At 42.1% G+C, this 21105-nt stretch overlaps 1 protein-coding gene across 1 annotated transcript in view; it reads left to right on the forward strand.

Annotated features, from left to right (window-relative positions):
• Positions 1–2160: 2160 nt before the first annotated feature.
• The window catches only part of LOC311006408 (ninjurin-2-like), a gene marked incomplete at both ends in the record, with an annotated part of 31619 nt that continues 12674 nt past the window's right edge, over positions 2161–21105 (forward strand). Inside the window, one exon of the mRNA XM_083999237.1 lies at positions 2161–2256. Within this exon, the coding sequence (XP_083855363.1) occupies positions 2161–2256 (96 nt within the window). The remainder of the gene's footprint in view (positions 2257–21105) is intronic.

Here is a 21105-nt window from a genome sequence, read left to right on the forward strand (position 1 = left end):
CTGTAAACTACAAGAACAAGTAGATGTGTTCGCCCTATGGCGCAAACTAGTTCACCTACACAGCAGCTGGTCATTTTGAGAAGTCAGTGAATAGTACAACTGTCATCTTCTGGAGACTCTGATTCTAGAAACCAAAGAATGAGGAGGTTTGGCTGAATAATTGTTGTCTCTAAGTTTAAAAGAGCTTCTAGGAACGATTATGGAAAGGGAAAAAAAAAAATCTGCGGGCAAGCCGTTTCTTTTTTAACCTCTCATTTAGGGATTAACTTGGAATCTACTGCTCAAATAGCCCAACAATCTGCGCACGAGTGAAATAGTCCATTATGCGTTGGTGAGTCGTCACTACACGACCTGAAAATCCCTCTACGACGACAGAGGCGTAATTCTGGAAAACCACGAAAACAAAATAACTTCTCTGACAGCGTGAGCCGAGATCAGTAGAGTTCCTGGAAGCGTGTTAATGTGTCAAGAAAGAAAAGAAGAAAGGAAAGCAGTGAAAGGGACGTTTCCATCTTTCAAGAAAGCAGAGAGCCATGAAAACAAACTGTCAACAGCTCAGTCCCTTAACGTGCGTCTCAGTTGAACAGTAGAAAACAGCATCCATTGGTCCATTTGGGAAAAACCAATCAACATAATCCAACACAGGTTGTTTGTATGTTGTGTTTATGATTGGAGTGTGTTACAAAAGGATACAATACTTATCTATGGAAGTCAATGGCAACGCTCTTCAATTGTGTATCTAATCTTAGTCCTTTCAAAAATTGATTGAAAAGGGAAAATGATGCTTCAAGTTACCAGTCAAGTGTTTTGCAACCACATACACTTAACATAATGAAATTCCAGCTTTTTTTCTTTCTTCTCAGAGGATTATGGGCTTTTGGCGGTGTGTTTAATCACTGCTGACAACTGCCTTTCCCCGCAGGATATGCCACGTTTGAGTATTTGAACAAGAGAGAGAGGTAACAACAACTTTGTGTGTTAGTCTTCCAGTGTTGGTGGTCTGATGCCACTGAGAAAAAAAAAAACAACGATCCCTATTTGTTTGTGATGAGTTATGTCAAGTCTTTTTTATTATAATGACAGGTAACCTCTGGCTTTGCAGGGATTCTGTCTATTTTCCTTCCTCTGTGTGTCTCTCCCCTTTCGGCCCTTAAAGTCAACAGAGGCACATTCCTGTGTCACCTAAGCTTCACAAAAGGCCATTCAAACGTATAATCTAATAAACCGTCATTTTCATTTAAAAACACACAGCTATCGCTTCCTCTACATGTATTTCCTTCTACAATTACACATTTTCAACACGTACAGCCTCTTTTACGTCAAAGCAGGACCATGAAACGACAGTATTGAAAGGAAAAAGAACATATTTTTCCTGTTACAAATAAACAGTTAGTTCATTAACAATAAAATGGAGCCTCACTCCTAATGGTCCTAATGCGTGGCTAATGCTAATAAAGAGAGATTTAACTTCAATTCTATGTGCTGCAGCAGTTTTTGTGTTACTGTAATTGTGCAGTTGTTGGGATATCTGTCACCAACACTCGTGCTACAAGGCCTGCTTCCTGTACACGTGGTGTCTATGGGTCCATGTTGCAGAGCCCAGGGGTCCCCGGGTTTAGAGGCCTGTAAAGTCCTAACAGTGGACCCTCAGTGCTTTACGGAGACCATGTCTGACCTCAGTTAACTTAACAGAAATACTGCACAGTGTTTTTGTTGAGCAAACAGGCACAAATAGACAGAATTGGTTTGCAGCGGTCAGTCATTCAAATATACGGCCATACATAGGGACAAGTATGAAACCTGCGTAGTATTTGCCTGGGTTTCAATATGTTGTTTCAGTTGGTATTCTCGCATTTTTACAACCGAGAATTTGAACAGAGGGAGAATAGAAAGAGAGAGAGAAAGCGACAGACAGGCTGAGAGAGTGCAAAGTGAGAGAGAGAGGGAGTGGGGGAGACCAAGATGGGGTGAATAAGCCATTTGTTTGTCCTCCTGCTGTCCTCCCTGGCCTTGCCTGGTGCTCGGTGCCTGGCATCCAGGGTAATTTCCTTTCATACCGACCACTGCCATCCGTGCATTTGCATTTTCAGTGCAGTAAGGGCAACACTGATTGTGTGTGCGCACGCTTGCTTGGTTGCTTGCTCATTTTCGAGCCTCATTATGCAGGGACTGGGGAAGACAGAGCGAGGGGAGCAGGGCCGAGACATCGACCTGACATCGCTGAGATCCACCATGCCGGCCAGCGGCCCTCTGCAGGTTAGTGCACCCAAAAAGAGAGAGAAAAGTGTGTGAAAAGAGAGGGAGACGGAGGGGAGGGAGGGAGTGAGTCAGGTGAGGCCAGAGACAGGAGGAAAGTAGAGGGGGGGAGAAAAAAAGCAAAAGTGTGAATCGTCAAATTGGACAAATTTGGCTACACTGCATCTGTCTTTCTGTTCAGCAGCGGCCTCACACCTCTCACTCTTCCAATCTGTTTCCTCCTCTTTCTTAGTCCCTATTCCCTTCACTCTTTCATCTTCCCCTTCTCTCGGTCTTGGTTGATCTGTGACACTGAATCGCTGCTCCTGTCTTAGCTTTGCCACAGAGCTGTGGTATGTCCTGCCTAAGTGAGAGCTGAGGATCAGAGGCTCTCTGGGTTAGACTAAGTGTCTGTACTCTATTCTGAGACCAAGATATGATCGCGACATCCATCAAATATCAATTAGGGCCTGGGTGAAAAGGCTAATAAACTCCACTAATGTAGCTTCGGGTCAACAGAACAGGTACTCACTAACGCCAAGTAATAGGGGTCAAGGTAGGGCCAGGGACCTGAGATGTTGTTTTTGTGAGGATTCGGTTTAATTTTCAAAGAAAATTTTAGTTGGTATTGTTCAAAACAGCTTTGCACTTGTTTCTTTGTCATCGTTCACTTCACTTCACTGGGTACGCCTTTAACATTGCTGACCTCCCCCACGCACACACGCACACACACACACACACACACACACACCCTCCCTGCTGTCTGTTGCGATTCATCTTATGTATCGGTGTCAGGACCAGCAGTGTTCCTGCCCATCAAGCAGCAGGGCTATCAGTTACAGGTATATTTAGCTACACAGCCTCCAGTGAACAAAGTGCTATTACTCAAGACAAGCTGTGTGTGTGCATGTGTGTGTGTGTGTGTGAGAGAGAGAGAGAGAGAGAGAGGGTCAGTGTGTTTGGCTGTGAGACAGTGACAGATGTGGGAGAAAGGGTATGCTCAGTGGGAGTATGTGTAATTTAGTATCAAATTTGCTTCTGGGTCAGAGAAATTGAAATTGAACGTCACACAATAAAGTATTTTAATTTAAAACACTCAAACATAAACAGCAATCAATACAACTAATAAAATTAATAACTGAATTTGATCCGTAACAGTTTTGGCAGGTATTTAGAATAATTTTGACTTTGTGAATTTCGCATTGCTCACCAGGACCTGCCTTGTAATACCATACCTCAAGAGGCAAGAGTGAGTCACTGACTCTAGTCTTCTGCAGTCCATCATATAAGGAAGTGTTCATCTTTTCTGAAAATGTGAATAAAAACCACATAAAATGACATTTTTAAAAAATGGTCTTACGTACTGTATACGCACATAAAACAAAATTTGAGAGCGCAGTGCAGTGGTCGCGAGTAGCTATACACCTCATCCTTGCCAGCAAGCCTTTCTTCTATGGCGTACAATTTGTCTCAAAAGGCACGTAAAAAGAATGCATGTGTATTCGTATGGACACACAATTCGCAAACTTGCACTGATAGTGCACAAATCTTTGTCACAAGCTAACGTTTCTGCTGCTGTTGCTTCTTCCTCTTTGTCTTGTTTAATGTTAATTAATGTTAACATTGGCTACAGTATGTGGTACATATGGTTCCTTTAAAATGTTGTGGTTGAAATGAAACCTAAATCAAAAAGCATTTTGTTTTGCTTTATGTGATAATATTATTTTTAACTTCTTTTGGGTGTTTTTCCCTGCCTTATCACCACATCCACACCTTTGTAAAGACAGTAGAGACAATTGCTGGCTCATTGCACATTGGATCACGCAAAGACAGTAACAAATGCTTCTCAGATTTTGAGTGAAAATTGTCAGCATGTGAAGGTCATTTTTCACTGCGGTTGTGAATCTCTGAATTTGTCTGGTGGAGCTCAGTAAAAATCTTATGTAAGCAGGATGTCAGTTTTAGTTGACGGTTCTGAATTGATGAAGCGGCAAATATATGTATGGTTGTTTACCTGCATGCCAGCCAACTCCAAATTTACCAGCCATGAATACTGGCTCTGTTCACTTGTTTACCCCCTGCCAAACATGCACAAACACACGCACACACTCGAGTCGTGTCATAGAGTGGAAAGGGGATTATATAAAATGTTACAGAAATTAATGTGTTAATTGCCCATAGTGTTTGAAATGCACCATGTTAAGTGCAATCAGATTTCTGTAACCACAGCCAGCTGCTACAGTAGCTGAAGCATGAGCCTGGGGTGAGGGCCTCCACAACTTCTGACACAGCCTGAGGCCCTGCTGCACCCTTCAGCACATACGGTATAAGCTGAGAATCTGTAGCATCCTCAGCCGCTTGCTGTGGCAGTAATTAATGTATCACATGGCTCAGAATGTAAATGTTTACATCCACAGATGCCAAGTGTTGGCCACAACTATTCACATCCACCCCGGTTGCCTCATCGCATGTCGACAGATGCGTTGGGAGAACTGTGTGATTGTTGGAAAAGTGGAGATGAGAGTGTGTATGTGCATGTGTGTCTGTTCTGAAGTAACCCAAGCAAAGAAATAAGTCTCAGCCAGATGCACGTCATGCATACATGTCAGCCCCAGCCAAAGCTTATAGTATCTCTATATTACGCAGCTCATATGTCTCCATACCATGTTGTTTTAACTGTACCTAGAGTTAAGATGCAACAGGTGTCTCTGTTATATATGATACAGTAAGAGCCAGGTGTAAAGATTTATAAAATGGATATTTTCCTTTGGAAATTTCAATTCTATGCTTGTGTATTCAACGTTTTGTTTTGTCATTTGTCACATCCCGACCTCACCACAGCCAGCTCTGTTTGGTTTCGGCTGTGAGCTCTACTTGCCACTTTCTGTGCACTTTGTTGACAGCAGAAACAAACTTTCACCATAGAAACTGTTCAGGAGCTTTTGATTGTATCTCATGATGGAATTGGACTGGACCGATCGTCCCGTGGTGGTGGATGATTTTGTTTACAGTCACAAGTCAAGATCGAAGCGTCAGTCTCATCCTTGAGGCCAAAGTGGATCAAAAGTCGTTAAATTTGAACATCTGTATTTGGATGAGAACTGGGCAGTCGTTGCCCTCTGAGGAAGATCAGAGGAAAAAACAGGACGCTGCCCCGGTGACAATTAACAATCAAAAAATAGAAATTGTGGAGTTCTATCAAATATCATTTGGACAATAAGCTCAACTGGAAGGAATTATTGAGGAAGGCACAGTCCAGGCTTTTCTTTCTGAGGAAACTTAGATCCTTTGATATCAGCTCAAGGCTGCTAGGCATTTTCTACCAGGGCATCCTGGCTAGGTCCTGTTTTATGCTGTTCATGGCTGGGGAGGCAGTATATCTATATTGATGACAAGAAGAGGCTGGCTCAGACAAGCTTGAGGTAATAGTGGAGAAGAGAACAAGGACCAAGTTGAAAACAGTCCTGCTCTATGAAAACCACCCACTCCACAATATATTTAAGGAGCTCAAAAGCATTTAGTGAGCGACTAGTGATGCCTCAGTGCTCTACTGAATGACTCAGACGCTCCTTCGTTCCTGCAGCTTTCAGATTTTTTAACAACGATCACTAACTAACGGTTGCTTGTTGCTTTTACCTTCCGGATATTTTTTTTATTTATGCTTTTATCAATTTCTCTGCTGCTATTCACTTGTGTTGAGTACTCTGTCATATATTATCACTGAAGTATCTAATCATGTCGAAACAGCTGTGCAACGGAACTGTATGTCAAGTGGATGTATGTGTTTTATCTGGTGCCAAAGCAGTTTCCCCTTGGGGATTAATAAAGTTTTCTAATCTAATCTAATCTAATCTAAGATCAAATCATCTGATCAAAAGCTTAAAAATAAAGTTGTGTTGATACATTACAAGCTGTTTCCATGAGTGACAAGATATCTTTAGTCACAACAATACATACTGTTGTTGTTGTCCCTGGATTTTGGACTGAAAATTTCAATGTTCCCTGAAAATGTAACACCTGGGAATCTTGCCAGTTTGTAATGAAGCACACTGAGTTGTTTATGTCAGTCAACAATCTCCTTAAATCCGTCACATTACATTGGTATTTTGTTCAGTTCAGATGTTTTTTTTAGTCATGTTTTGTCTAGGAGATATTTTAGGTATAAAGTTAACCTGACCCGAACTGTCCAGACTTACCCTCTAAGTCCTTTTGGGATATGAGCTGGCTTTATATAATCTGCTGGCAGATGAAACCCTTGTACGTCAAACAGTCACAGGACCGTATATACTATCTGATGTTTTTGCATTTCTGCTCGATTTTCAGTATGTCACGCGCCTCTGCATTTTGAGTTCTCACAGTATCCAAACGTAACACATAAAGTTTCAAATCACGCCCAAAGTGTGGCATGTAATTTGCTGAAATTGGATTTATGAGGTTTTCATACAGTGTCTGTTTGAAGCCGCCATGATGAATCTATTTCTATGGTGTGAAGGCTTCACACCTCTAAGTCACTCTCTATGTATAGAGCACAGCAACAGGGCGAGGAGCGCTGACACAGAATTAGTTGGAATCACACAGCGTATCCAAGCATGACAGTCATGTTTCAAAGACAGAGAAGTACCACATTCATAGAGAAGAACATATACTAATTTTAGTGGATAATACTTGAATACATAGAATGTCTTTATGGATGATCATCTGGTTTTTAACCCCAACAATAAGCCTAACCCTATAGGCCTACACCTAACTTTAACAAATTCCTTAAAAAGACCACAATGCTTTCCAACTTTTCCAGGATGTCTGTGGACACATTCTTACTTAAGACATTCATCTTCAAAACAGATCACAAATATTTCATTTGATTTAATTTCAAAAATTCCTAAAACACTTCACAACTGTGGTTCTCAGCGAATACTCCTCAAACAAGGGTGCGGAGTGGGGCAATTTTCAGCTGCGGGTTTGGTGTGCTAGTAATTTACAGGACAGTTGTGAGATCATCTGAAAATAAACTACAGAGCCAATGTCTGTGGTAATGAAGGAACATGACATCGCCCAATGCGGCGATGTGGCTCATTGGTTAAACATGAAGGTCCAAGTCACAGAAGGATTTACAGCAAGATCGGTTTATTGTTAGCTTTGGGCTTTACACTGGAAACGTTCACTATCATATAGAGTGTGAAATATCACCTACGTTCCCTTTGAGAGATGATTCAATGCAGCTTTTCTCTGAGTGTTTGTGGGAAACTTTCTTGATTCCTATCTGGGGTGCTGTTGTGAAAACTGTGAGAATAGGTTTGTTTGTTATTGAGTCTCGAGGAGTGTGATCCTTCACCCAGAACCAAACCTCTCCACACCCTCTCTTCATATTGAACAGTTGTAAAGTTGTATATCCATTGAATCCGCATGGTGCATTCAAAGATAACACACAATGAATTTGGCATTGTGAGTGCTGCCGTGTCAGTGAAAGAGACAAAGAGGATTTTTACTTTCCTCTGAATCCGGAATATTTCACCTTGACAAATACCAAGGAGAGAGATAATATTATCTCTTCCTCTCTCAGGGGCTTTTTTTGTACTATCTCAGATGAAACTTTCCACATGCATTGTGATTGCACACTGACACTGATGCACCACTTCAGGAGCTCTACGGTGTACCACAGAGCTCTGCGATAAAGACTAGCGTTCAGGTACTGGTGGCAGGGTGTGAGGTACAAAACGAAAGTTGAAATCACAGCAACCCTAGAAGCATGGCAGTAATATTTCAGGGATATGTAAAGTCGTTTCTCACATGTGAACAAGCCTGAACCGGCCGTCAAGTGACTTTGGTAGATGCCAGAAGGGCAGGGCCACTTCAGGGCAAGTCTCACATGCCACTCACAGCAAATATACCAACAATACCATGGAAAATAACACTGTACGTAGGTCTCCATGTGTCATAACAACGACAGCTCTATTCAACTGCATTACTAGGTGTTGTCCTTACTAACTATCGTTTTGTTTTTTTTATATATCTAGTGTCTGGTGGTGCTGTTAGTCCCTCCCTGGCCACCGTCCTTCTCAACTCCTTCCCACTTCTCTCACCTCCGAGAATACATTGTGTGTATGTGTGTGTGTGTGTGCGTGTGTGTGTGTGTGCGTGTGTGTATGTAACCCCTTCTTGGCCCCTACATGGCAAATGCCACATTCTGAGTGTGGGTGTGAAGTACAATTCCGGGAACTTTCATCCGAGACCCAACTGAGCCTCATCTTTAAATGTCTGTCATTATGCAATAGTTGTGCGTGTGTTTTATAGGCTGTGTATGTGTATGCGAGTGTGTTAATAGTCTTTGTGTGCTTTAAAATAACAAGAGCATATGCCATATTACTAGAAAGGCTTTTTGATTGGCGTGTTGTGAATTGAGCAATTACGTGCCAAAGTGCTTACAAAGGATTTAGGGTTCACTCACCTGGAAGGATTTGCCCTCGCTCAAAGGCATCTCATTGGTGGGAATGAAGAATGAGGAGGAGGAGGAGGAGGAGGAGTCAAGTGCCTCCCTTTCATTTCAAAGATTTATTCTCCTGGTCCGATAATCTAACACTTGACCTTTTAGTTCGTCGTCCAGCTTCTGGAGACTGCGAATAACACCTGTGTGAAATCAATCAGTCCTTACTCGTACAGATAAATATCAGAATATGTCTTAAACTTATAAATAAATACGTACATGTTTACGTTTAGCAGCTCTTCCCTCTGGTAATAGGTGTGGTTAAATGAATGGATGGCATAGTTAATGACACACTGGGATTTCTACTTGTGTGTGCGGAGCTGAAGTGTGGTATGGCAGTGCCAACACTTACATTACATTTATAACACTTAAACAGTTGGCAGCTCCTTATTACATTCTGGTAATAGATGCATTTAAAGGGACATTGTGTAACTTCTCCTGTTATCTATTCACGAAAATCGATTATTTCGTTCAAAAGTATGTTTTTCATTAATCAGTAATCACCCCCATCAACAAACTGAAGTGTTCCGGTAAGCTCTGAATTTTTATGGAGCGGGTAAGCTCGGTGCTGGCTGCCATGTCGTGTCGCCATGTTTTTACGTTCAGTGGCAGCGTGACGGTAGGAAACCACGGGAACTCAGCGGAGACACCGGAGCTGTCGGCTCAGGTCGAGGTGGCGTCTGTGAAAAGTCACCGCGGTAACGCAGTGAGGAGGAATGGAGCGTTACACTGATGCTGCATTCACCTGCAGTCGGGCAGACGGCCGTCGGTAACAAACCAAATGTAATTTTAGTCACAGAAGTCGAGAGAAAGCCGGTAAAACGTGGGTCAGGTAAACAATACCACATCGCCATGACAACATATTGTCACGTGTATTGTTTTGTCTCGTGCTGACGGACCACTTGTTTACATAGAGGCTTGTTTATGCCGTTACTGTACGTGCAGCGGCTGCCGTCCGTCTGCCGTCTGCTCAATTTCACGTGAATGCAGCATGAAAAACACAATTGAGTTGCTTGCGATATACAACCGCAACGCTAGATGGGAGTAATTCCTCTAAGTAGCACAGTGTATACAACACTACATACACAGGCATAGTTAATTAGCAGATGATTTTTTTTTTTCTAGGAGGGTGTTAAAGGCCTGACGTCTCCAGACACCACTACACCTCTAATGGAATAAATAAAGTCCAAAACATATAATACTGTATTATACATTTACATATTAATCTATAATTGTGTTATTATTTCAAAATGAATGCACATCATATTTTTCATTTCTCTACTTTCTCGGTCGATCAGTTTGTGTGTACGTGCCCCTTCTCCTTTTTTCTTGATTACTCTATTCCTCTTTCCATTTCTCTCTATTCCTCTTCTTTCTCTGTCCAGGGGGGGAGTGTATGTGTGTTTCTGTGTGTGTGTGTGTGTGTGTGTGTGTGTGTGTGTGTGTGTGTGTGTGTGTGTGTGTGTGTGTGTGTGTGTGTGTGTGTGTGTGTGTGTGTGTGTGTGCGTCTGTGTGTTTTCCTTTCATTTCTGGGGGGAAATGACAGCTGACTCAGTCCGAATATGAAGCAGCTTTACGGGACCCAGCGCTTAATTCACTGCCATGTGCGTGTGTGCGCAGAAACGTGAAAAGACTTTTAGATGGTATGTGTGCAAAAATAAAAAGCCCAGATGAGTGATACCAGACGAAACTTTAGATCCTAGCAGATATAAACAATTAGATTATCACACACACACTCGCACACGGGCCAGTCTGTCTGTCTCCTGCTCTTTCTCTCTCACAAACCCACAATTATATTGTCACCGGGTGAAACACAGCAGATATTTAAAGTGCACATACTCTCATCACAGACACGCAACGGCTGCTCCTTTACATCTACTTGAGCAGGATTTAAAATCTTTACGTCTACGCCTAGCTCCACTTTCAGCCAGTGAAAGACCCATTCTGGACTCTGGATGATTATATTTCATCAGGACACTGTTTGTCATATTGACTAAGTGATCATCCGTAAAACCTCAAGCTAGTTACTACACGTGAAATAAATCTCTATCTGCAGCTTAAGGCCAAGAGTGTTGTGTCACACATTTGTTCCTCATCCACTTGTTCCAGCCGTATTTGCCAAGAAGGAACAGGAAACCCCCTTTCTAGTGCTCAGGCTCCCCTACCGGGACACTATAACTCACAACACTCCAACAGAACCACATGCGCACACACACACACACACACATTCAAATGCACATAAATCACAAATGCACACCAGACTTATAAATCCAGAGTTCACCCAATGTGAATCTTTTAAGGCTTTTCACAGTTTCCATGTAGCTCTGTATACACACCCTTCCCATAAAAAAAGCATGTCGCAGTTTAATGATTTTTTGTAGAATTCATCAGGATTGATTTACTTTCTAAATTTGCGCGTTGCTTATCAACCGCACATAGAATACATACAGCCACCTTTAACTGCTGGGGTTTGAGGTGCTGAGAACTTTATTATAAACTGTTAACCCATAGAGTGTGCTGTGTGCTGTGCTTGGATCATGGCCAAACACATATGGAGGCACAACCACACACATGTGGCCACACATTTTGCAGCTACAGCTCGTGCATAGAAATAAACAAACATGCAAAGTCGTGGAGGTGTACAATGCTTAAGAGGATGCATGTGGCGCGTGATCTTCTCATCTTTTTAACTAGAAGACTCCTGTTCCTTTAAGAGAAATGTCAACAGTGCAAACTGATAGAAAACACAGAAAGAGAACTGAGGGGAGGGTGGGGAATGTGTGTATGTGTGTGTGTGTGTGTGTGTGTGTGTGTGTGTGTGTGTGTGTGTGTGTGTGTGTGTGTGTGTGTGTGTGTGTGTGTGTGTGCATGTGTAAGGGGGGTGACTTGGCATGTAGAACTTCTGAAAAAAAAGCGTAATTGGAATATAAACACACACTGACTGACTGAATCTGACCTCCTCATGTGTTTGTTGATGAAATGTGTTGCTATGCTGCAGGCTGCAGGCCAGTATGGAGGACGTATGTACGGGTGTGTTTATGTTAATTGAGGGGTGATCTGAAGGTAAATACAGACCTCTCGCTATCACTGTTTCCCTTTCTCACTGGTATGAGTGTTAGGTCATCGAATTAGTCAAAGTGTGTGTGTGTGTGTGTGTGTGTGTGTGTGTACAGTATGTCTGTGTAAGAGAGAGAACGCAGACCTGGACGTCCCTGGTCAATCTTGTATGTTGGTTTACGAGCATTCGTGAATGTATAAATTGTCAATCTGACACATGTACAGTGTACGTTAGTGCATATGTAAATATGTGACTTAAACGGCTGCCAGGAAAGTGTGTGTGGGTGTGCATCAATGTGTGTGTGTGTGTGTGCATGCAGGGCAATAGAAGTTAAACAATACTAATACAATGTGGTACAATGATGTGAATGACAATGTTTTTTTCCCCTTCTTCTTTCATTCAGGTAAAGATTAATGAACATTAATCAAATTGCTCATTAACATTCTAATTTGTACAGGCATATGTGGAACATGATGGTTTATGTTAGTACACGTATGGTTCAATAATCAAAAATGATGCCAGTTGAAGCTTTGTGCACAACCATACAGTACAATCACTGCATTTTATTGAATGCAGAAGACCGAGGTGGCCGTGTGAGGTCATATATGACTTCAAATGTGTTTAAAAAGAAAAAAAATCCACGAAGTAGGGCTAGAGGGATTGTGGGAAAGAAGGAGGGTGTGTGGGAGCCTGGCGAGGCTCTGTCTTACCTCATCCAGTCTCCGTCGCTGATGTCCCCTGGTGCCCTTGGTGCTCATGGGACTATTGTTGGTCTGGACACAATGAGATCACGCCTGACATGAAACAATGGCACTCTGTTATTAATTGTCCTCTCTGTGCAAAACCATGAAGCCACCAGGACTTAAGGGAATAGACTCTATTTCCATTCACACTGGAAGAATGTGAAATTTAAATTTGGCATATCTTCTACTATGACTTGAAGAGACTTTAATTGTTTTACCACATGTTTATGTTTTTAAAGGGCAGTGAGACCATTTCTGGATTACATTTAAAACAATGCTGGCTATAAAGATGTAAAAACAAATGTCCAAATGTAATTAGCATTTATTGGCATTGCCCAGCGTGCAGGCAGTTGCTTTGGCTGTAAACTACTTTTACAAATCTGTAGCTTTGTGTTTTTTGTATTTTAAAACTTCCCTCACCGTCGGAAACATAAAATGTTTCCCAGCATTTTTACTCAGTTTACTGACTGCACCAGCCTTCGCTTTGTGCAAACATACATCATATTTATGAGTCTCCAAGGACCTAAATACATGCCCTGATTGAGGTTTTATAAATCTGTAGCAGTGTGTGTGTGTGTGTGTGTGTGTGTGTGTGTGTGTGTTTTGCTCACTAAGGAATATCTGTCTGACCCCTGACCTCTGACCTCTTCAGTGAAAATAAGCAGCTATAACTCTTAGACAAATGGTCCTTATTTCCAGAGCCACACACACAGAGATAAGATGCCTGCGCATTGCATTTAGAAGAGCCAATACTAGTGTATGACATTCATTGGAAACCAGGGGGGAAATGGACCGATGCCATGGAATCTGGTGGCAATAAACAAAATACCAGGGATGCTGGTGAAGTTTGTGCTACTTTTGAATGATACCGCCTCATTAAAATGAGCGTGCATGAACAAACATATTCACCTGGCGGGCATCACTGCTGCCAAAAAGAGACTAGATTTACGCTGGAAATGGAACCCCCCCAACACACAGTCACATAAATTACATGGAATAACACTTATATTGATATCATTAATATGGAAATTAAAGAACTGTGGTAATCACCATTTCTGCTCTGATACATTTTGGATCCTGCACATATTTCAATCAGGACAGGCTAATAAGGATAAGGAGAGACAGGTTTGAAGATGAAATTAAATTTATTGTGCACACAAATAAACTTTGGTGCTTAGACGCTGGGGAGTAGACCAGCTAAGTGAACTGATCTAGGGATGAGAAGCTTGCCTCTGACCTAGACACTGGTAGTGGTAGGCAGCATGAGGCCTTCTGTCGAAAAAACTCCTTGGTTGAAGATCCCGATGAAGACGGTCTGTATCTTGATGGAGGTGGTGAATGGGTGGAGGTGGTCTGAAAGTTTTGCCAAAATGACAGTGGGATGACAGCGGAGAAAGAGAGCGCTTTTAATTTTGACAGCTAATGATTGTCTGTGTTATCTTATATTTTGTGGTAGGTATATAGACAAAGGACATACAGTATATTCAAATGGACATACTGCAATAACAACAAGATCAATGTGTCATTTCTGAGATGTGGTCTTTGTCACAGTGTTCAGCCAAGCACAAGTATTTACTGTCTACGCACACGTGAAAGCAAGAAGCAGACCAAATGTTGAGAGGTTCGTCTCAGTGGAAAAGTTCCATCATGGTTAAACTCTTTCATTTGCGGCGGTGATAGGACATCACAGCCTTGAGGTTATCTGAAAATGAAGCAGCTTTGATCAGGGAGGCCTTAGATCCACGCTGATCATTCCCACATTGACACGGTGATACAAACTCAGAGACCTAGGTTGTTGCTTCCCCTTCCCCTTTTTGTGCCTATACCTCTGTGTGTGTGTGTGTTGTCCTTCATGACTTTAGTAAGCCAACACTCTGCCTGTTGACTCACTGACAATATTAACTAATAACCTGCATTTTTAACATTGTTCCAACATGATCAACACACACATGCACACACACACACACACACAGCCACACATACCTGTAAGTATGTGCTTTAGGCTGGAGAAACATACGCATGACAACAAAATGAAGCACAGGTTCATGTGTGTGTAGAGAAAGAGACCGTGACCTTGCTGCATGGTTGGTCATGTCTGACTGGTTGAGTCGGTTCCAGATGAGTGTTGAGTGCAGATATGTTACACTAACACAACTCCTGGCTTCAGTAGATTTCACCTGTCACAGACAGAGTCAATAAAAAGTTGGCAGGGATAGAGCCTGAAGTTACGACAAAGATATCTCAACAAGTTAGATTGGTAACGTTAAATATCTATTCGCTAACAAAAACAATCCCACACATTCTGCACATATACACATACATACGTAGTATACGTGATGATGAGATTATTGGTGGTCCAGAGAAATGGGAATCAGGCAAAGGTTGAAAACAGGGTCTTGTGGTCTTTGTTCGATAAAAACATAATTTTATACAATATTATAGAAATGTATTCTGACTCTACTGATCCTCTTACCACTCCTATAAATTCTGTAATATTCGCCTATCCAAGGCGTACCCAAAGTAAATTGAATGCTGTTCTTGAACTGTTTGGAGAATATGGATGGGCTTGGTCTCTTTTGAAAGGTATCACTCTGAAGTTTTTCCCCAAACTGAAATAATCACTATAAGTGCTACTATCATAGAGATATCTAAGTGGGAGCACACTGAATTAGAATGTTTTTATTCTCGCCTGAATTTTTTTGTTGCAATCAGATGCCTGAAGATGAGTGTGGCTGAGAATTTTAGCTGGAAAACACAATGGGACTACAGCATGAAGCCTTACCTGGCCCCAGTTCAAATTTGATAACAATCCTGCTAAAAATGAGTATTTTACACATGTTTTTCTAAGTGTATATCTAGGCGTTTTCCTAAAGTTGCCATTGTGAAACAATACATGCGCCAAAGTGCAGCTTTTGCAAAGTTACGCATGAAAATGGCAGTGCTGCCTTTTCCCAGGGACCGTGAATGCAGCACATCGTTCGTTTCGTAATCTCATTGGCTATAGAGGGATTACCAGCCTACGTCACAGACGTTCTACTGCGCATGTCGCCTGCAGAAAGAGAGCAGCAAGAGCCGTGATCGTGTCTTTTTGTGCTGGAAGTTGCACTAATTGTTTTGATAAAAATAACAAAACGCGCAAATTTAACAGAATACCGTCAACTCGCACCCCTTTCAAGGCAAACGAGAGAGAAAATAGTACATTGGCGATTAATTTCGAGCAATATAACGTGTTAGATACGTTGGTTTGAATGGTGATAAAGCTAAATGCCCACAGGCACAGCTGTAACGTTAGAACTGCAGCGAATGAGTTGTGAAATGTTTACTACGACAGTGACTGAAGACGAGGTCACATACTAATGGAAAGCAAGCTGACATTAATTAACGTTAAGCTACATTGTTTTAGATTACCGGTACATACTCAGCCATGCATGTAACGTTACAGTTACGTTATGCAGTTGTTCCAGACTTTAGACAGGTCCGTCCTCTTCCCTCGTCTCTGACCAGGCAGCATCAGTCCTCACAGACACTGAGTTTTGTAATCGTGAGTATTTTCCTGAACATGATCGTCTGTTAAATAGCTGTAGGTAACGTTAGGGATGCACAGTGACAGTGTTGTTTTTACCGATAACCGACGCCGTGCTGTGAGAGTCCGTGGCTTGTCCCGTGGCTGAGTTGCCGTTGCCGCGGTACAAACTCGATCCTCCGTCCTGACGTTTTTTTTTTTTTTTTTCCTGCCGTTATAAAACCTACAGTCTATGTATAAAACACACACTACATCAGTAGGTGATAAACTGTTGTGGTAGGCTGACAACATCGCTAGCTAACACCGCTTTGACTACACTAGATCCATGGAGGTAACCATGACAACCGGTTCTTTCTGCAGTCAGGTTGCGCACGCATCCTGATTTGTTGGTAAACAGATAATCCCTCTGTCAGTGCCCGATCCGTACCCGGAACACGATCCGTTCCAGGACGCTTCTGCGCATGCGCACGCACATGCGCACTCCCCCCTTCTTTTAGTTTACGGCAGACACCGCGGATATGGATGAAAACAGAGACGTTCTATGAGGAAAAACACAAGCACGTCGCAACGAATTCCCCTCTGTTCTATTTCTGATTAAATTAAATGTAATGTAGACCGATCAGTTAATTGTAAAACATTTATTTATTGATGTAAATGTGGTGATTTCTGCACATACAGACAGCAGCAAGTCAGCACTGCTCCTCTGACCAGCTCCTCCTGAAGCTTCACTTTTCATTTACACAAACTAATCAATGAGACCATAAATTAATCTGCTCGCTTTCTCCACCGGCATGACGACGTCTGGGTGACCGGTCAATCACCTCAGCCGGCCGGCTGCTGCCTCTGAGATGAGCCGAGCAGCGAGCTAACGTTAGCTCCCGGTGGCTACTCCCAGGTAGCTGCTCCCAGCTCTGCTCCCAGCTAGCTCTGCACTTCTCCCAAAACCGGAGCAAACTTCCAAACAGACGTCAGTTGGATAAACTGCCACAGATTAGGACTCTAAACTGTGACTTTCTCGCATGAAAAAATATTTAAAATTAATAAAGTGACGTTTTAACAACGCTACGGCGGACTTTTAGCTGCTCTACTGCTAGGCTATCAGTTAGCATAGCTTTGAAGCTAATGCCGTAAAACGGCGCATGCGCAGAAGCACTGGAACGGATCGTGTTCCGGGTACGGATCGGGCACTGACACCCTCTATTCAATGCTACAGTTTCCATCGGGATCGGTTCCTATTGGCTGAAGCCATTCAGCGCTGTCAGGCGGCAGCCGGGGACAGGGAGCTTGTGATTGGTCGAGTGAGCTGTCAATCGAAAGGTCAGAGGGCAGCGCCATTTTGTAAAGTGAAATAAACATTGTTTTCATGTAAACGCCGGACTTATGAGGAGAAATAAACGGATTTACTGGATATACAATGCGTAATTTCATAAGATGCAGCAGCGGGATGAGGTTATCTACCGGTACAACCGTGTGTTTTGGACTAAATACTTTACTGGATTGGATTTACTGGACTTTTCTGAATGTAACGACACCAAGTTTGTGGGGAAACCCTGTGATCCTGAGCCTGCCCTGACACAAATCGTGAGTTATATCGGCTTTTTACGAACTTTGTTAGCATGTTTATAGTCTGATTCGAGTGTTGCTGTGATGATTATATTTAGGAATGGTCGGCATATCTTTAATCACAAGAGTTTTAGCTTTCCAACGATATGTGGCATGACTATTTCAAGTGACTGGTGACATCCTCTATGACACCTCCCTGATTAAAACCCCCCCGCGGGCCCGCCGGCGGGCCGTCGGAATGGCAAGGGGATAAAGGACAGCTGAGTTTATGGGCTTGATTTTCTCCAACCCCCAACAATCAGGAGGATGTGGCCTGATTCAATGCTTGGTGCAAACCATTATTTACCCACAAAGTCCTCAAGTGTGATGTGTCCTTATGATTATTTTACTGCTCCCCAAGTCAGAGTCCCGAATACTGTACATCGATATTGAACATTTTTGATATTTCTAATTCCAGATCAGACTATAGGCTAATCAATACCAGCAACATTCAATGAGAGTGAGCAGTCCAGGAAGCACCACCAAGCGCATGTCGTCGAGTTTTCAGGATCTCAGACATGGCAGCTAAGAATAACAGGCAGCATAGATGCAATATTGGCTTTCTCTTTTTATGTTTTTCTCTGCAAAAAAGTGCATGGCCGGACGCCGTCGATTTCCCATATTTGGTTTTTCTTCCAAGGTCACATTTGAAAATACGACTCTGGGGAATCGACACTGTAAAATGATTACTTTAAAGGGAGAGTTCAACATTTTGGCAAATTCGCCCATTGCCATAATCCCTATACAGTAGGAGTAGGTTCATTACCTTTAAAAACGCTCAGTTGTGACCTATGCACATTCGCCACCTCAATTGTGTTAGCTGAGCACCTCGCATCTTTGCCCCATGGATCTCAAAACAACAAGCACCGACAATTAAAGGTAATGAACCTACTACTGTGACTGTAGGGATTATGGCAATGGGCGAATTTGCCAAAATGTTGAACTATCCCTTTAAACGGCAGGCGTGTGGTGCAACTTCCATAAGAAAAAGTGTGTAAAGGATGAAAACAAACTGTTATTACATGTGGATTAATTTCACATTTAATGCAAACATGTCGTTCTTCAGTATTCCTCTGCAGAATTCATCTGTTATCAGACGCAGTCGAAAAATTGCTTCACTCAGTGTTTTTGTTTTTATGCTTCTATTTTTTTTCTTCACATGTTTTCACTCTCTGCACTCCTCCGTGTTCCTTCTCAGTGTCTAAATCTGTCTCATCCTCTTTCAATGGCTCTCATTTGGGATGCAGTCTCAACACAAAACAGCAGCATTCGGGGAACTCGGGGAAGCGGGAATACCCACATACACACAAACACAGAGGAAGGAAGTGTGTGTTGTGGATGGTGATGAAGGCCGAACCATAAAAGCCAGGAAGTCGCTGGGAGGAATGTCCTGCAGTGTCACACATGGCCGAGGCCTGAATGCGTGTACGCCTGAGGGGGGGTTGGGGTGGGGGGGGGGGGGGGGGGGGGGTTTAAACTCCAAACAGCTTCGGCTTATCTGGAGAAAGACAGAGAGACACGACAGAGAAAATCCATGTCACGCTTTCATCTCACACATCTTAACACCTGCCGCAACACCTCTCTAAGACACAACACCAAAACACAGCAGCGTGCATTGTATACACTATGTACAGTCACAACACAAACACACACTTCCTGCTGCCCGTCGTTCCATTGTGCCCATCCCACCGCATCTCATCTCGTGTTGTTTGTTTTGAATACAGACACTTCAGCATGACTGTAAGTCAAGATCATATTGTGGCAAACTTGACGTTTCAGTTGAATGAACTGTAATTACACCAAACCACAAACACTGTTAGGACTGGTTTTGTGTTTGCAATGGTTATGTCTCTACTCCGAGGCGTAGATGACTCATAGCACTGAGCTATTTAACAAGAATGTTGCTGTTTCTAATGCTTTAATGATTTTTGTTCCCCAGCTCACACTACACTACACACACACTTATGCAAATATGTGACGTGAAAACCAGGAACAAGTCGGTGGTGGATTTTTGAGGGGAAATGTCTCATTCCCTAATTTTTATTCTGTATCTGGAGCTCTGTGTGATTGAATGTGTTAACTATGGGGATAAAACAGTGCTTTCTTCTCCATGCATGTCCTGCCATGGCACGTAATGGGCTTTCAAATTTCCAGCTGTTGGTGTTTTGAAGTGTGTATTTTTTTAAGCTTGCAATGGAAATAGTTGGAAAGAGGAGAGAATTCTCTAATTACCTCACATATTACATTATAGCATGTAGAGAGTTTGGGGATGAAGGTCAGAGAAGTATGAATAAATGAATGAATACATGAATTAAGAATTAAATGCCTAAATAATTTCAAAATAAATTCATTTTGATTATGAATTTATTCATCTGAGTATTTCTGTGTCCATACTAGAAAAAAGGAGAAATGTGGAAATTCATAAATAAAAAACAGAAATAGCATTTTTAATTGCCAAAAATAATTTATCAGGGCATTACATTATTAATGTAATATTTTGTCCCTCATATTTTTTTGGTTTTTGCACATGATAGCCTTCATGATGCTACAAATTTGCCCCTTCTTTCACTTTCTCTTCTTCCCTCATGCGTTTTGTTTCCTCATGCTCACACCTCCCCTTTCTTTGGATTTGGATTAGAAGTATGAGTAAATAATGGTGATATATGGTGTGTCATCTGGATTGTGATGCAGATTTCCATTATGGCATCACTCATTGGTCATGATGGCAGAATATGCAGCTCTGCAGCATTGCTTACTGGGAATATTCACTTTCACAAGAACAAGGCTGTTTGAAGAATATTCCAAATATTCTTGAAATAGAAACCCTGAAACCAGCTCCGATGAGACCAAACATATTCATGCACCCTGAAGGGTCCTTGAGCACCTAACTGTTGACCTCTGCCCTTCTGGAAGAGGGTGAGAGAAATTTACCAGCTGGATGAAAACACTGCAACATTATGAGCCGTCTTTATTTATACTGAGAAATGATTGTCATGGAGTTGGCAAAAATTCCAGTATATGTGATGCTCTGGTTCACAGAGGTCGCACATCCATTTTATGACAAGTAAAACAGCTTGGTGAAAAAGCAACAACAAAGAATTCCAACTATTGCTGCCATCTTCTACCTCACAAAGACTCTTTGACATCAGTGCATCCACTCTCCAAACATGCCCTCCCTCTAATAAACCCTTCAAGCAAACACTCAACAATGATGTATATTTTTACAACTCCACAAATCATGCTCAAGGGGACCCAGGTCTTTTTACATGCCATTGTGTAAAGTAGATCTGTATTTCCTTTTAGTAATTGCAGGATGGTGTGCGTGCATGTGCTTGATTCTTTGCAACATCACTTTGTGGATATAAAAGGATCAACATTGTCTATGTACAGAAAAAGAATACCAAAGAACATTTGTACTCAATGCTTCAATTTATTATTGACAAAGGACAAATCATATCACTGC

This window comes from Trachurus trachurus (genome assembly GCF_905171665.1).
Source record: "Trachurus trachurus genome assembly, chromosome: 23".
In the NCBI taxonomy this organism is placed as follows: Eukaryota; Metazoa; Chordata; class Actinopteri; order Carangiformes; family Carangidae; genus Trachurus; species Trachurus trachurus.